The sequence below is a fragment of the Strix aluco genome, chromosome 2 (assembly GCF_031877795.1).
Source record: "Strix aluco isolate bStrAlu1 chromosome 2, bStrAlu1.hap1, whole genome shotgun sequence".
Taxonomy (NCBI): domain Eukaryota; kingdom Metazoa; phylum Chordata; class Aves; order Strigiformes; family Strigidae; genus Strix; species Strix aluco.
This window is the reverse complement of record NC_133932.1, coordinates 78,974,788-78,992,863: the sequence shown is the minus strand read 5'-3', so window position 1 is coordinate 78,992,863 and position 18,076 is coordinate 78,974,788. Positions and strand designations below refer to the sequence as shown.

The window sequence follows — 18,076 nt, the reverse complement described above, 5'->3', positions numbered from 1 at the left end:
AAATGCAACATTTATCTAGCCGTAGCCAAAGCAAGAAACCCTGACTTCTCTGTCTCTCTGGTAATCCGCAAACTGCTCATATTTGGAAGGTGAACTTGAGCACTCGACAGCAGTACCTACAGAGCAATAAATTAATCAGTTCAGAGTGAGGGCCTACATATTCTATTTGGCATTCAGTACTATGCCTGAGCATATAATTCATGCTATGCCTAAGCATGTAACATTTTAAATTCAAATTCTGAGGTTATGCAAAGAAAAAAAAAAATCATGACTTGGAATCTTGACTCATGGAAAAACGAACCAGAGTAAACCAATACTTAAACCAAGTGAAGCACAAAAACTTTCAATCTAGGAGATAAATTGAGAAAAACTCTACTTGCCATTTTTAAGTTTTTCTTTTGGAGGTTGGGGCAGGGAAGTTTCTAATAAGTGGGAAATGTGACAACACGCAGATACCAATGACCTTAATGTTTTTCTGGCAGTAGTTTGCATTGGGACTAAGAAAAACAGGGGGGGGGGAAGCCAGCTCAGTCACCAGAAAGCCACACCAGTTACTTCAAAAATATAGTTACAACACAGAACCAACAAATTCCATCGTGTAACAGCAGCAGCTAACCAACTCCTGGAGCCAAACAAACACGATCCCCGAAGCCCCCCGACTGACAGCTCTCCCACTAGCCAGCACCACAGAGATGGGCACTGCAGCACGCGCTGAAGGTCAACATTGTCAGGCCCTGGTTTTATCTACGTTTCCCCTTAATCGAGTCAAAATAACGGGACCGAAAACCGCCCATCAAGACACGCTTCGCTCCGTGAATTAAAAACACCGAGGGGAACCAGTGGACGGGGGTAGGGGGAGACAACCACGCACCCCTCCGCTCCGCACACTTGCGCCAAAACAGAGGCTGTTGAGGCAGGAGAGAGGCAGGGAGGGAAGGAGGAGGGAGGGCTTCACCAGGCGGAGGGACCTCGTTAGGCATTACGCGAAGTGCTGACAGCACGTTTCGTTTCCACGGGTTACGAGATCCCGCTCCGTCCGTGTCGTCGTCCCCACCCCCGCCCCCAGCCCCCGGGGCCGAGTCAAAGCGAAGAGGCGCCTTCTCCCCTCGCCCCGTCCCTCCTCCCCGGCGAACCCCCTTACCGACACACACCCTCACGCCGCTGCCCCCCGTCCCCACGCGCGGGGAGAGGAGGCGAGGGCCCACCCCTCGCTCCCCTCCCCGGCCCCCCGCCCGCTGCCGGGGGTGGGTGCCCGTGCCTGCCCTTGGGGCTGGCCCTTCCCGCGCTGGGGGCGACCCGGCTGCTCCTCACCTGCATCCCCGGCAGGCCCGTCTGCACGGGAGAGTGAGCCATGGCGGCGGCGGCCGGGACGGGGGGTGGGGGGAAGGAGCCGGGTCTCCTCAGGCGGCTCCAGGGGACAGGGCTTAGCTCATCTCCACACTTTATCTCTCTGTCACACACACACACACAGAGTCGTCGTCGCCGTCCTCCTCCTCCTCCTTCCCCCGAGCGAGCAGCGCCTCTGTGCCGGCGGTGGGAAAGGGGCCGCCCCAAGCTCGGGCTCCTCAGGCCCCCGTCACGGATGCAACGGCGGCCTCCTCATCCCTCCTCTTCCTCCTCCTCCTCCTCCTCCTCCCCCGGCCGCGCGCGCAGGGCAGCCGTTACTGGCGCGGTCGTGCGGGGCCCTGCCGGCGACACGATGACAAACCTGGGGGGGGAAGAGGAGGAGGAAGAGGAGGAGGAGGGGCGGCAACGGCAGCGAGCGAGCGCCCGCCCCGCCGCCCCGCCTCTCCTTTCCTCTCCTCCCCGGCTACCTGCCCGCGCTGCCCCGCCTGCCCCCGCCGCCATCGGCTACCGCCGGCGGGGAGGGGGAGAGGGGAGACGGAAGGTCCCGAGTGCCCCCCCCCCGCGCGCCCGCCCGCACGTACCGCGGGGTACAGAGACCCGCCGGCCCGGGCCCCCTGAGCACCGCCGGCTGCCGAGCGCCCGGCTTGCATCCTCCTCGGGGCGGGAAGCGGCGGGACCCGTCGCAGGGCCGCGGCCTTGTGGGTTTTGTTGGGTTTCGGCCGTCGCCTTCTGGGTGGAGACAGCCCGGGAGTCAAGACCCGCTTCTCCCCGCCCGCAGGCTGAGCGGAGCGCAGCTTCCCGGCTGCCGGTGAGGCAGGACAGGTGAAGCGAGGCGAGCTCGCTTAAAAGGAGGAAACCGGGGTGAGGCGATAGATGAAGATGGCAGAAACCCTAGACATTTTCTGGTATGTCCTTTTCCCGCCTCCCCTTCACTGGGACGCTTTAAGAAAGGTCACAGTAATGCTATCGCTCTGGCGAGGTGTACGGTTTCAGGAAGCACTTGACTTCCTGTCAGAAGTTGCAAAAGCACTAAACCAAAGTTGACGGTCATGTTTGTACAGTACTTCCTAAATGGAAGAAGAGTGGGTCAGCAGTCAGGTCTCCCCAAACAAGACAAACCCTGGACACGTGCAAAGCCCTTCACAACTTGACAATGTTATATTCCCCGTATTTGGCCTATTTAAGCTGAGATTCAAGAGCTCCATCACACCATTTCCAACACACCCTGGAATGCCCTAAGGTTCTCTCCTTTTTTTCCCTACAAAAAGCTAGGTAGGTACATGAGTATTAAAATTATTGAAACCTGTCCGCCAGTGGGTCTGGGATCCACAGGAGGGCAGTTCACTGTCTTTTCAACTGAATTAAAGAAAGAGGTGAGCATCCACAGCAGCATAAATTTCTTTTCAGTAGGTAATTCACGAGACAGTTTGTACAAATCTCTTAACTGCAGGAAACACTTTAAAATGGTCTTATTGATACATGGTTAGAACTACCACTGGAGTTGTTCCTATAGTTAGGATAATCTTTGTTGTCTAATATGGAGTGAGCTAATGCTCACTGATCATGTTTTCCTGAAACTTGAAGAAACATAAATGTCTCTAAGATTTCTTCCCCTCAGTCAAATTCGAATAAAATTAGCTAACAGCCTTATACAGACATGTATGTGTACACACACACACACACACAGATTGTTTCTCAGAGAAATTACGACTAAATATACCAGCTCTTGAATACAGTGAAACATGGAGGGGATGATGGGTAGAAATTGTGTAGAAAACTGAACTATTGGAATTCTTTTATTAGTTGTTCATGAAGGAGTTGCTAGTTTCCTTAACGATGGAATGGAGTGTAAATTATGGAGTTTTTTTAACCTCAGGAAATATGAAAATGTTTCTACTGTTTACTGGTATGTAATTTTCTAAGAAACATAAAAGCTTTCATTTGAATTTTACCTCAGTCAAAAGTCAAATAACAGTCACAAGAAATGGTATCAAAACTTTCTATTATTTAGATTGTTTTGTAAAACATTTTTGCAATTTTTTTTAAAAAAAGTAGAGCTTTAGTATCTCCATGGTTGCCCTACTGTTTGCAGCAATTTTTTTTAGCTTGCTAGGGAGAAATTCAGTGGGTTTCAAGTGAACCTTTTCCTTTGTCCCATGAATACCATTGAGCTTTAGCTACCTCGCATAGTATTAAAAATCCTCATTGAAAAAATGTGAGGTTTACCATTGCCTGTGCAGCTTCATTTTTGCTTTTTTCTGTATAGTCATTATGACACAAATTTTATCAGCTGCTTTACTTTTCCTGCAGTTGCACATTTAGTCCAGAGTGAAAATAAAAAAGGTATAAAACTAAGTTTTATCTTTTATATTACAAAAGGTATAAAGCTATTATTTCCTGTCTATTAGTACATTCTTTGAGACTTCGATAATTTTCGTAGGGAATGTATACTTGATTTGCTAGAGTTGTTTATGTTTTATTTTGCTAATTCCCTTTCTACATTTAGTTTGTAGTTTCTCTAGCTCAAGGCACATAAGCACAAAAAAGTTCCCATGTGCTAGCTGCTCTGAAGTAACTTCCCCTATGTAAGCTCCTAGCCTTTGAGATAAGACTGTGAGGTCTTTTTCTTGCTTGTATGCCATCACTGAGTAAAGATCATGGATTTATTCCATCTCAAGGTTTCAAAATTCTGCATTACATGTTCAGCGAGAAACTGTGCCTGAAAAAATGATTGTTTGAGCCAGTGGAATAAGCTCTATGAGCAGATTTACTTGTTAAATGCAAGAAAACAAAGGAGCAGATTCAAAACTCTATGTCATAAACCGGATACCAGTCTAAATTCTAATGAAGTCAGAACAATGTATTAGAACATCTAATTTCTGTCAACTTCTATATTTTATACTGTATCTTACATTCTGATACACTTCCATTTTCTCCCCCAGACCTGAAGAAATTTTAACCAAAATGTTTTGAATATAATCTTAAAATAATGAATGTGTTTCTGTTTGCTGTTAGTTTTGTAAATGCTACTCTTTCAGTCTATATTTCAGCTCCATCCTCACAGACAGAAGCTGAAGCCTTGAAAATTTTCTTCTCTTTTTCTAAGAAAAAATCATTTTGTGTATTATACTGGAAAGAAAGGCTACTCTTGCAGAAATCTTTATTAAAAATAGAATGATTACATGTTATCATAGCCTGCCATCCCAGTACAGTGACAGAGACTTCAAAAATAAACAGTGCTTAACATTAAGACTGTTCCCTGTTGTATCTTTTTGAAGCCAGATGTTTCCAGCATGCAAACATTCAATTTATTTTATGTGTAGAATTCTCAATACCTGGTTTGCTTTTGATTTAACTATACTTTGAATACGCAGAGATTTTCTGCTTTGGTGGTTATATAAGAAAAATGTTACAAAAGAAAAAAATAATTACATCATTGTAATGGCAGTAACTATAAACTTCTGTTTATAAACTGCCTGTGAAGATAAAACATTTTCCTTACTGACCAAGACCGAAACTTCTCAAATGACCCATTTAAGACCATTGATCTTTTCTAAGAAGAACGGTGCACCAGAAACTTAGCTGGTTTAGAATTTGTAATATACCATAAATAAATACATAATCATACCTTGAAATACATACACTACAGAAAAAGCACCGTGGATTGTAACAGGTGGGACATTTGCCTACAAAATATAGTGCATGAGAAATGTAATGGTAAATAAGAAGCAGGCACAAATTTACCTGGGGAAAAGAGAAAAATGAGTGGGCTGAAGGCATGACAATATTGCTTGCAGTAGGGTATGGCTACAGGATTACAGAGACTTCCACGCAGTCAGGGCTGAGTTCTTCTGTCCCGTATGGCAGCAGGGGTACCCTGCCATCCTTGGTCTGAGGGCTGTAGAACAATTAACTGAATCACAGTACCATACTGTTCACTGCTCAGCTTGTTACTGGATCTTTTTCTCACTTCCTTAGCATCTTTATCCACCACTACCTTTTTTCTTTCCTGTTTTTTTCTACACTTTCATGACTGATCGATTTCTTAGTAAATTGTTTTAACAACCTGTATAAAAATGTGTCACTTCTCTTAATTGTATATATTAGATTTCTAGTCTTATCCTTTATTTTTAATTACCCTATTAATACCCTGAGGGACTATGTACTCAAAATTAAATTCTCAATAGTTTGTCAGTAAGGCTTCATTTTGAATACTTACATTTTAAATGTGTGACGCTTGCCTGCATCATATAATGCAAAGCAGCTTTAACAAGGCTCTTCACAAACGAACCTTAAAGATTTTAAATGTTCCCGGGGAGGTCCTAACATGGGTCTACAGCTGATGATATAAAGAAAAAACAAAAACGTTTCACAGTGGAGGGTGTTACCAGTAGACTGTCACAGGAATCCGTCTAGGACAAATCTTGCTCAGCGTATCCATGAATGACCTAGAAAAGTCTAAAGGGAAATGACAAAATAGTCTCATGTTGCCAAGTATCATGAGATAAAAACTAAAACGAAGTGCAAGGAGTTGCAGAAGAATCTCAGAGTGAGTGATTGCTGAGTGACATACCAGCAGATGGGAGTTCAGCATTGAAAACTATACAGGAGGAAAGTATATGGGAAATTAGTATAACTTTACATATTGGAGTTCCTACCAATCAAGAAGGAAATCTTGGTTGTCACTGATTTCAAAACAGGCAAAAGATAAAACTAGGTTACAAGTTATTAGGAAAGGAATAATGAATAAGGGAGACAACATTGTTATGCCTCACTATAAACCCATGCTGCTCCTATAGACTGCTTGTATCTTCCATTTCCAAAATTATACTGTAGCATAGAAAAAAGACACCAGAAAGGGAAGAAAACTGTGATCAAAGATTCAGAAAAATTTCTCCAGATGGAGAAATTAAATATATTATGAGTCCTCAGCTTAGGAAAGAGATTTTTCATGAGGGTAGTAGAGATCTCATGAATGTCCTGGAGAAGATGACTAGGGAGTGACTGTACACTTTGTCTCTTAACAAGAGCTATCAGACAGACACTTTAAAGTAGAGGATAGCAGATAACAACACAGATTAATAATGCAGCTCACTTCACAGAATCACAGAGTCGTCTAGGTTGGAAAAGACCTTGAAGATCATCTAGTCCAACCATTAACCTAACATTGACCGTTCTCAACTACACCATATCTCTCAGCGCTATGTGAACCCGACTCTTAAACACCTCCAGGGATGGGGACTCCACCACTGCCCTGGGCAGCCCATTCCAACGCCTAACAACCCGTTCTGTAAAGAAATGCTTCCTAATATCTAGTCTAAACCTTCCCTGGTGCAACTTGTGGCCATTCCCTCTTGTCCTATCGCTTGTTACTTCATTAAAGAGACACATCCCCAGCTCTCTGCAACCTCCTTTCAGGTAGTTGTAGAGGGCAATGAGGTCTCCCCTCAGCCTCCTCTTCTCCAGACTAAACCACCCCAGTTCCCTCAGCCGCTCCTCGTAAGACCTGTGCTCCAGACCCTTCACCAGCTTCGTTGCCCATCTTTGGACACGCTCGAGTAATTCAATGTCCTTTTTGTAGTGAGGGGCCCAAAACTGAACACAGTAATCAAGGTGTGGCCTTACCAGTGCCGAGTACAGGGGTAAGATCACTTCCCTGTCCCTGCTGGCCATGCTATTTCTGATACAAGCCAGGATGCCATTGGCCTTCTTGGCCACCTGGGCACACTGCTGGCTCCAGTTCAGCCGGCTGTCAATCAACACCCCCAGGTCCCTCTCTGACTGGCAGCTCTCCAGCCACTCCTCCCCCAGCCTGTAGCGCTGCTGGGGGTTGTTGTGGCCCAAGTGCAGCACCCGGCATTTGGCCTTATTGAAACTCCTACAGTTGGCCTTAGCCCATCGCTCCAGCCTGTCCAGGTCTCTCTGCAGAGCCTCCCTACCCTCGAGCCGATCAACACTCCCACCCAACTTGGTGTCATCTGCAAACTTACTGAGGTTGCACTCGATCCCCTCGTCTAGATCATCAATAAAGATGTTAAACAGGAGTGGCCCCAAAACCGAGCCCTGGGGGACACCACTCATGACCAGCCGCCAACTGGATTTAACTCCGTTCACCACAACTCTTTGGGCCCGGCCATCCAGCCAGTTTTTTACCCAGCAAAGCGTGTGCCCATCCAAGCTGCAAGCAGCCAGTTTTTCCAGGAGAATGCTGTTGGAAATGGTGTCAAAGGCCTTACTAAAGTCAAGGTAGACAACATCCACAGGCTTTCCCTCATCCAATAAGCAGGTCGACCTGTCATAGAAGGAGATCAGGTTTGTCAAGCAGGACCTGCCTTTCATAAACCCATGCTGACTGGGCCTGATCATCTGGTTGTCCCGCATGTGTTGTGTGATGGTACTCAGGATGAGCTGCTCCATCAGCTTCCCCGGCACCGAAGTCAAGCTGAAAGGCCTGTAATTTCCCGGATCATCCTTCTGACCCTTCTTATAGATGGGCGTCACATTGGCTGATTTCTGATCTGTGGGGACCTCCCCGGTCAGCCAGGACTGCTGGTAAATGATGGAAAGCGGCTTGGCGAGCACCCCAGCCAGCTCCTTCAGCACCCTCGGGTGTATCTCATCCGGTCCCATAGAATTCCATGAGATGTAGTGGGGGCAAAAAAAAATAATTATTTTTTCATTTAAAAAATTGACAAATTCATGGAATAGTTGTTTGTACAGCAGCAACATATGAGAAATAACTTGTTTCTAGCTTTCCAGTGTCAATCTACAGTCTTTACTTAGACAAATTCAAAAGAGTATTAAGTTTTGACAAATTAGAGTACTAGAAGAGAAAAAAATAACAGGACTCTGGAGAGCCCACTGAAGAGTAATGAAAAATCAAAGAGAGAAAGTCAAGCTTTAAGCTTCACGTACAGTGTATGAACAGTAAAATAATCAAACAACCTACCCTTATAGCCAGATGGGTCCCATGCCTTTTCATGTGGTTGTATATTGATATCAGGAGCAGAATTTCTCTGAATGAGAAGAAATAAGCTATCAGAATCTGCTCTTTTGACTTAGATGAGGTCAGGATTAAATCCTCATATTGAATTGATATAATAATTATAGCTGAATTGACACATTACCCTTAGAAACTTTTTTAAAGTTTAAATAATATATATGCATGCTAAAGATTTATTTTCCTACAGTTCAGAAACAAAACTCTTCAGCCATTTCTCAATTCGAGAATGAGTAGAAATGCTGTGTGTCTGGCACTGAAGATTTTTATTTGGGTTCTAATTTGCCCCTGGCTAAATGGCACGTGGCTGAAAGGATTTTATTCAGTGGCAGAGGGTTGGTAGGGAACACTGCACTCGAACTTGTAAACTACAAAGTTGGGTACATGGCCTGCTAGTGAGCCAAGCAAAAGTGAACGTCTGAACCCCACAGGCCCAGGGAGTCACCTTTTACTGGAAGAGCATACGGAGGTCAGCCAGCAAGAACTCTGAGCAGCCTTGACCCTCCTGGGAGACCAACTAGGTAAGAGAATCCCTACATCAAGCTCCTCCTCATCCCTCCCCTGCAGCTGCACAAGGTAGAAGAGGCTTATTCCCCAGGCTGCCCTCCATACCCTTCTTCTTGCACTTCATAAATAACTTACTGGCTGTTCAGCTCTCTCACTACACTCTCCATCAAGAATTTTGCAATCAAGATTTAAAATGGTCTGCCTAACTGAGGTCCTGAACCAAAACTGCCTTGAGAAACAGGAATTTACACCTTCTAGCAGTTCTTTGGAAACACTTTTTAGCACTAAATGTATTTTTTTAAAAAATAAAATTATTTCATACCATTGTCAAGTTCCTTGTTGCATCCATGGATGAGTAAGTCCCTGTTTGAGCAGACCTCTCAGAAAGGAAAGCGGAAAGGACTGGGCATTGTTCTGAAATGAGAACCCGTAGTCAGGATGACTCAGTGTGCAGAAATGAACTATAATTATATCTGTGGGTTTTCATTCACGGACTTAGCTACTTCATGTTTATAAAGTTTGCCCAGAAAGCTTCTTTTCTGTAGGGCCTCATTAGGATATTTACAACACCCATATTCTGACATTCTTCTACTGTGCTGAAGCAGAAATGCACATTTCCCTGTTAAAAACAAAAAGTACTCTTGTTTTGTCCAGGACTGACATTTTTCCTGCCTTTAATTTTTTGCTCTGCAAGATTAGTTTCTAGTGTGCTTTCAAATTTTGTTGGGATCATACTTCTACAAAACACTGGGTCTTCTGTGTTTTCACCAAAATTTGAAAATTTTGGTTTTCAGTTTTTGGTGGAGAGGGGTTCCCTTCTACAAAGTTCACGATGGAGATGTTCTTCCTCTTGACATGCCATGGGTAACCCTGCAGCTGTGTATTTATGCCAGGAGAGGAAGCTTACGTAGCTTCAAAAGCACACAGATTGCCTTCCACAGCTAGACTCAGCTGTGCATTTAACTTCTGGTTCAACAAACTATCTTGTCAGAAAATTATTTTGTCTATTACAGAAGCAGAGTCTGAAGTTCAAGCACGGACATTCTGCTTTAGGTCTCATGAATGATGAAGGGAAAATTGGCTATTAAATTATGTTCCCCAAAGAAAAGTCCAGTATTTTGCTATGTTTCTATAAAACATGCTGTTCTCTGTATATTTCACTTCCTGCAGTGATGTACTTCACATCATTCATAGAAAATTGCAGGTTTTTGAGATTCTTATTAATAGGAGAAAATTCACTTTCTCATAGTACTGAGAATCATAATGGATAAGCCAGGATGAGGCAGGAAATGGAAGAAACATCTCAAGTGTTGTATGCCCTTTATTAATAATGAGCAGAGTATAAGTGCCTGAAAGTATTTTAGTATTCTAGGCAGACAATTAAAATTAGATGGGGACCTAGAGCTCATTAAGAAACATGAGATTGATTATACTGCACTGTGCCTCTGCCCCCAAAGAGCATCATTTCATTAAATCTTGCTTTTTATAAACCTTTCTTGAGGCCCCTTGTCACACAAACCAAACATATACGAACGGAAGAAAATATCCCTTCTCTGTCTTCTTCTCTCATTTCACATTTTATAATGGAGACATCAATTCTTATCTCAGATTAATGTCTATGTACACAGCAGACTGGCAAAATCTCCAGACTAAATGGATCCATTAAGGGTGACCCTGTAATTGTGATGAGATGCTCTAAGCTATGAGATGCTCTAACTATAACTGTGTCCCTAGACAGTCCATGTCATCACAGATCTAAAATGTTTGCTTGCAGGCTACAGTTGTCCCAGCAGGAAAAGTTGCACTGTATCTCATTGATAACTGATAAGTAGTGGTCTTACAATTGACTGCACTATTTCACTGTTTTATCATGTTTTACCGTTCATTAATCTCATGATATAATAGAAGCTACCTGTAAAATCTTGTGTTGACAGAAGTGTATTATATTTATCCACTGAACACAAAAACATATGGATTCCTGCAAGTTTCAGTTGTCAGTCTAGGATGTTGGTAACAAATGAAAATCATTGTGATGTGATGGGTTTTTTTTGGGTACAGCTTCATGTTGCCTTAATTCAATTTAACTGTGGTCTGCTGCCAAAGTGCTGATCCTGCTCTTCCTTTCTCCCAGCCCTGGCTCCTGTCCTTGCATAAGCAATCACATGCCTGCGTGGTGATTTGGATCAGTTCACTGATGCCATGGGAAATGCATCCACATCCTGCTGGATTAGTCTCCTGTGGCAGCAGTCTCTGGGTGTCATGCAGCAGGGACACCATGTGTGTGGGAGGGAGGGAGGCCAGCCCATCCCATTCACTGGTAGCCTGCAGTTAGCTCAGATGAGGCAGAAGGTGAAATTCCATCCAGAATGTCCTGTATGGAGTGGGATGGTGGCTCCACCTCTTTCATACCACAGAATCCACCTTCTCAGCTTGCAGCAATGAATGCTCCTGCCCGTGGTTTAAGCCCAGAGCTGTGTATCCGGAGTGGTTGGTCTTTGCAGAGTGGGTACAGAAGCAAACGGTGGAGGGATGACTTTGCTGCCACTAGACCTCTTTGCTAGGTAACTGGAGACCTGTAGTACTTAGGAACACCAACCTGCAGCCTTCCCAGCCCCAAAATTTACCACCCAAGTGTAAAAAGCCAGAAATTACAGATAGCCCCAAAAGTGGGAGTTTGTTATTTTTGGGAGGATTTCTATTAGGAAAATAAATTACAGGTTGTAAGCTGTTTTCTAACATTTAAACCTACCATCATCCCCACTAACTATGTGTGTGGGACAGTTACAGCCTGTAATAACTGTGCCCCCACAAAAAATGTAGGTCCTGTGCATGTGCCTTCCCACCCTCCCCATCATTCCCATCCCACAGCCTTCTAAAAGTAGTTACCCAGTAAGTTCCTGTAGTGCTCACGCTGCTCTGACACGCTCCAGCCATCTTCCACTTCCTCCTGCAGACCTCCTTTCATTCACAAAACTCTGCTGCAACCTCCCACTTGCACCAGACCTTTGGCGAGATCCCATGGCCTCGTGCTCCTTTGGCATCTACAGTTGCCAGCTTGGTTTTCCTCATCTTTTTCATGAGAGCAGGCTTCCTGGGGATTTGGGACTAAGCATATCTCTTCTTCCAGCTGAGATAGTGGGTACCTGATGCTTTACTTGCAAAGGAGAGCAGATTTTGCTGCTCCTTATCAGCACCGGTGTTCTTCCCTGCTCAGAAGTCAATTTACAGGGGAAGTTATGGGCTGTAGGCTCATATTAACATTGCAATGGAGTAGCAGAGCTGCACAGACTTCCCATCCCACTGTCTGCTGAGAGCAGAGGATTTACCTCAGCACTGCAGGAGGCCACAAATCTACATTTATTTTCTGATGAGGATTAAATGAGAAATACAACGCGCGCACACACACATACATACACACACACGAATCTGCTACCAAGAATTATCTGTACTGACTGTGTCTTCTGAATACAGCAAGAAATACAGAGATGACCCTGCTAGACCTAGCTTTGTATACAGACTTACTTGGACTAACTGCAAATTTCTGCTACACTCAGTGTGCAGAACTCACCTAGACAGTCTGTTCTTCCTGGATCAGGTTCTAGTTTCTTATCTTAATACTGCAGTTGTCTTACACATCTACTCTCAGTTCCGTTCATTGTGCTTCTTGCACCTAGAATATATCCTGCTCCCAACTGCACCTTCCTCCCTAACTCCCTTGGTGCAAACCATGACCTTCCCTGCCCTTCTCTTGAGAAGCTCTCCAGTGCCAACACACCACCCGCCTGGATCAGACATGGAAAGGTGCTGTAGTAATGTGCACTGAGGGGCTCAGGCAAAGCATACTGAGCCCCTCAGTGGAAAGATTCTCATCAACTTCACTGGACTCTTGATTTCTGCTGTTTGTAGGTAGTACATAGGCTCCTCAGCCCATGGCACATCTTCCTTTCTCACTTGTATGTAGGCTGACACTATAGCCACTGACATTCCCATGAGCAATTTTCTCAAAGAATGTAATGCAGTTCTATGCTTGCATTTATTTGTATTTATGAAAGTAAAATAGAAATTTCTAATCTGTTCCTTCTTACAGCTCAAGGTTTTACCATGTGTTTTTATGTCATTCTTCCAGCAGAAACACAAGACCATGTAGTTATGTTCTGGCTGTTAAACAAAGAATCATTTTCAAAATATGCTTCTCTGTGATTTTTATACATGTAAAGTGTTTGTATTTAATGATTTGGGTGTTTAACCAACTTCCGTAGAGATTATTTTTAAAGCATTTCAATTCACCTTTAAAATTAAATTCCAGGCTTCCAAGAAGTCCATGTGAGGATGGGGGTGCAGCATCATTAGAGGTTTTAAATGCTCAAAGACTACCCCTCCTAGCAACCATCTTCTTCACCACTGGAATCGTTTCATATTAACTTAATCTGAGCTGGAAACCACACCTCTCCCTTACACCAATCCTGAGCTGAAGTTTCCTCTGCTTTCCACAGGGCAGACACAGTGGAGGACGAACCAGGGAGGAGCAGCTCTGGGGAGAGGGATCAGGGTCCAACAGTCCTTGCACACAGGTCCTTGGCCCCAACATGAAGGTCTGGTTAGAAGTGCTTTGGGAGTTGACATCCAGTGACTCTCCTAACTCCTCCCATCCCAAAGCTTTGGCACCCAGCATCCCAAGCTCTCCCACATCAGCTCTTCCCAAACTATTTCAGCATGCAATGCCAGGGTAATTCAAAACCCTCCTCCTAGCAGTCCTGTCTCTCAAAGCTCTCCCATCTAAGTCACAACTCACTGAAAATGCCTTCTGCTTTGAAGACCTCCTCAGGATCAGTTGCCTGAGGGGCCATCCAGACACAATCCTCTCAGCCCTTGCGTCATCCACAGCCCCACAGGCTATGGAGTTTCCTTGTTGCCCTCCCAAGGACTGTAACAACCCTATACCCAAAGCTTTTTCCTAATCATGTCCAAGTCTGACACTAAAGTTTGCAGGATTGCTCGAAAACCTGCTTCTGTATACACTTGAGAAGACATCAGTGTGAAAATAGCAGTGTTTAGAAGAGGTCTAAAACTGAATGTCATTCAGGAATGAGATGCTCTTCCAGCAGACTCCCTTAATGGACTGTATCTACCCGGGATGGCCTCACTAAGTGCCATCTCAGAGAGCTGGGACCCCTACCAAACGTTGTGATTGTGGCTTGCTTTCTGAAGACAGGGGCTGAGCTGAGTGATTGTACAACAGATTAAGAGCTTGGGAAGTCACCCAGGAGGCAGGGACACCTTCCACTAGAGCAGGTTGCTCAAAGCCCCGTCCAACCTGGCCTTGAACACTGCCAGGGAGGGGGCAGCCACAACTTCTCTGGGCAACCTGTTCCTGTATCTCGCCACCCTCACAGTAAAGAATTTCTTCCTTATATCTGATCTAAATCAGCCCTCTTTTCAGTTTAAAACCATTACCCTTCGTCCTATCACTACACTCCCTGACAGAGTCCCTCCCCATCTTTCCTGTGGGCCCATTATCTTATAGACCGTTATCTTGTGATAACGGCGACTGAAAAATCACGAAGGAAAGGAGGCAGGAGGGGTTTCTGGGAGCCGCCCCCCGCCCCGCCTTTTCCCGCCTCTGAACTGTAGTTTTCTGCCCCCTGGTGGTGAGAACTGACCCGCCGCTCCCGAGGCGGGGGGAGGGATTTGCTGGACACCTGGGCTGACACTTAGGGAAGCTTTGCCTGAGCAGGGAGCCTGGAGTTGGCGCAAAATAAAAGGTTAAATAAAGGTAGGAGAGCGTCGTATATTTTATCACTGTTAATATTACTTAGAATCTGTAGTCACAGACTGGCCACTGTGGCACAAAGCCCGATCTGGGCAAAGCAAATAAATCCCTCCAGTTCTGCAAGCTGCCTCAAGGCAGATCAGAAATGGTTCAGGGCTTCTGTGATTCCTCCTGGTTCTGCCAGGCTCCCTGAGCTGGAAATAGGTGTCCCAGAGCAGCACCTTGGCTCTGGAAGCAAGAGCATCAGCTGTGTGCTATGTGTAGTGTCACTGGGCGCTGGGGCAGCCATCTGCTCTGAAGCTGATGTAGTGGAGAAATGATGAGTCACACCTGCAATGAATACATGAAATAAAGAGCCAAACCCCAAACCAAAAAAACCCCAGAACCCCAAGCCTGGGTTTCCATAGCTCAGTCAGGAATGTGATGGTGAATGGCCATGGCCTGGTCCCAAACAGGGGGGAGGAGATGGTCTGTGGCAGTAACTTCTTGCCCTGCTGCAGCAGAGGGTAGCATGACCATTAGTCTCCTATTCCTGCTCGCTGCAGAGCAGCAGAAGTCGAGGATGCAAATGTAGAGGACTTGGAGGTCCTCCCTCTCTCCTCATTTCCATGCCCAGCTTCTCAAGTGCAGTCCCCCCCTCCCCGTGCCCCCCAAAAGGTTCAGCACTCAGCCAGGCCCTGCCAGCATGGGGCATCCACGAGTCTAACTTTACTAAACTCATGGCAGCAGCGTTGCCTCCCTACCCTCCCATGTTTGGGATCAGATTTCAGTAAAAATACATTCAATGTCATTAATTCAGTTAGGCGGTTACAGAACTGATCTCAGGCACTCTGTTGAAGTACCAGCCTGAAGGAGCTGCACCAATTGAATTAACCTTTACTTGAAACATTTTATGTAAGATAAGACCTTTAGGAAATAGGATTCCCATCTAACTAGAAGACATTTCTAATTTTTAATGCCCAGGAAGCATGGCATGGCTCTAGGAGCACTGATTTTTTTTTTTTTTTTTTTTAAGTTTATCAGGCTTGAATAAAGTATTTTTCACAGCTGTAAGAGCTGGATCTTCAATTTGCAGTAAAAAAGCCCTCTATGGGCTGTGATGGAAAGAAGCTCTGACAGGGACATACATTGCAGTCAGCTGAATCTCACAGGAGGACAAACACAATTTCACATAAGCAGACAGCTGAGATTTCATCTTAATCTCCTGAGGGCTTTATTTGCCACTAACAGCAGAAGCGGGTCAAACGAGGGGTTGCAACAGCAGCTTGAGAGTGAGTACTGTGACAGTGCCTCTCTCTATTTCATGCCTAGCTTTTGCATAATTTTTATTCATTTTTTTATTTAGCTATGCAGCTTCCACATCTTGAATTTTCATTTCCCTCTCACCCCCAAAATACAGCAATGGTGTTATGGAGACAGAGCCACTTTCACTGCAGATAGTGTCCTTATGAGTGTTTCAGAAGGTCTTATGGCCATTTCGGCATTGCAGGGAAAGCCAGCTTTTTCTTTCCAGTACATCTGCTGGCAAAGTCAAACCTATCTGATTAGCTTCTGCAATAATTAAGGTTCCTTTAGGATGCAGTCAGTGGTAGTTGTGACACTGCTTAAGGTCATGAAATCAGTGTTTGGTATGTCAGTATGAAGGAAATAGTAACATGTAGTTTCTATGAGCTGTCCCATTCCCAAAAGACTTTGGGCTCTGTCTCTCACTGAAAATGACCCTTTACAAAAGCACAAGTGGCTTGCCTGTGTCCAGCCCAGCACTCCCCAAGAAAGCAGTCATGGAGGCTATACAAGGAAGAACTGTGCCTGCTGTGGCACGGGCTTCACCCGTGAGCGTGCACTGCCTATGTTCCACCTTTTGGCCAAGCTTACTCAGGCCCTGCTGCCAGAGACCTTCTCCCAACTCTTCACTGAGATCTCTACACTTATGAAACACTCCAGCCTGTCCTCTCCAAAAAGGTAACAAACCTATTTCCACACCCTGCCCATTTTTTCCCTAACTGCTCCCCTTTACCCTTCCATAGAATCATTGCCCCTGGATGCTGCTGAGAGCTTCCAAGTGATGGGGCAGGTGCCACCAGAGGGTGGCCACTGATCTTCACATAAGCCTCTTAAAATATACTTGTGATTTGAACTAATTCAGGTAAGCATGAAACTACTCTGAAAAACACAGGTCCTGTTTTCCTCATCTTCCTCTCCTCTCTCTCTCCCATAACACAGGCAGATCAGCTGTTACACTCCCCAGGACATGGACTTGTTACCCACCTCCGGGCATTAGGTGTTTTATGCAGATCTTTCACTGAGATTAGGAATGAGCATGGGAAAGCGATAAATTTTAACAGCAATAACAGTCCATTGAATTGTGCGTTGTCATGTTACCTTTGTACTGTGCTAAACTCCACAAAATCCTGTCCTGAAATGTGTCTCTAGGAAGAATATCAGTAATTCAATTAGGCTGGAAATGGGGCATCTTTGATTGTCCTGAACCCTCCTGGTGGAGTAGGATGATTTCAGGAGTTACTTGCCCTTTGATAATTTGTCTCTCTCACTCTTTAAGGCATGACCCAGTTATTTTATTATCAATATTCTACCGTCTGCTAGATGGTCAGTGATATTATGCTAAAGCACTGTGTCAAGGTATAAATGAAAAATGTAAAAGTAATTTCCAGAGTAACAGTACATATATGTGGCTTGCAATTTCTTCCAGGTATTTAATTCCAGGCATTTAAAAAGCCCAACAACTTTGTGTAGACATGTGCTTAAAACTATAGAAGTTTTGAAAGGATTATGCTTGCTCGTAGGCCCATTTTCAAGAACAGCAAATGACAGGGACTGGATTCATGTAGTCCAGAGAATCTGACTTACAACTTTACTGTACAGCTTCCCTGTTCTTCCTACTGCTCATTAGCTCAACCTAATGACACTCGACTTCAAACCATTTTAATATTAGTAAGCATACATACATACACATTCATGTGCCTAGGTGGCCAAACATGAATGCAGATTTGATTGCTAGAACAAGCTTTCATAATTCACCACTCCTGCGTTTTTTTTGTTTGTTTTAAAAAAGAACTGAACTTAGAATGATCAGCTGTTAATTCAACTGATGTCTTCTCTTCAGGTGTCTTCTCTGTAACAGTAAAAGTTATTCTGGTAGTCTAGACCGAAGCATCCAAAGTTAAACACTGTCAGATTTAGAGGTTAACCTTACTTCTTTAATCCTTAAAACTAAGGGACAGAAACCACATGATTCCAACCCAGAGACCAATTCCCTGCACAGGGCTTCTAGACACAGTCACAGCAATGCTGACAAGAGCTTCCCAGGTGTCTATCCAAGGTTCCCTGATTTTTCCCACATCAAATTTTGGATGAGAAGGCACATGGATATTTTAACTGTAATTACTTCAATTCCTGTTGAAAATGAGATAAAAATCTTGTCACATACGACT

The 18,076-nt window shown here is 44.7% G+C and overlaps 1 protein-coding gene across 3 annotated transcripts in view; it reads right to left on the bottom strand.

The window, feature by feature from the left end:
• The window catches only part of STK24 (serine/threonine kinase 24), a 68,508-nt gene extending 66,485 nt beyond the window's left edge, over nucleotides 1–2,023 (bottom strand). The window contains exon 1 of one of the 3 annotated variants that reach the window (XM_074815413.1): nucleotides 1,929–2,023. In XM_074815413.1, the coding sequence (XP_074671514.1) occupies nucleotides 1,929–1,997 (69 nt within the window). In that variant the 5' untranslated portion in view covers nucleotides 1,998–2,023. Of the gene's footprint in view, nucleotides 1–1,311; nucleotides 1,725–1,928 lie in introns of those variants that run through there. The other 2 variants (XM_074815414.1, XM_074815415.1) reach the window with 2 other exon arrangements.
• Between the last annotated feature and the right edge of the window lie 16,053 nt (nucleotides 2,024–18,076).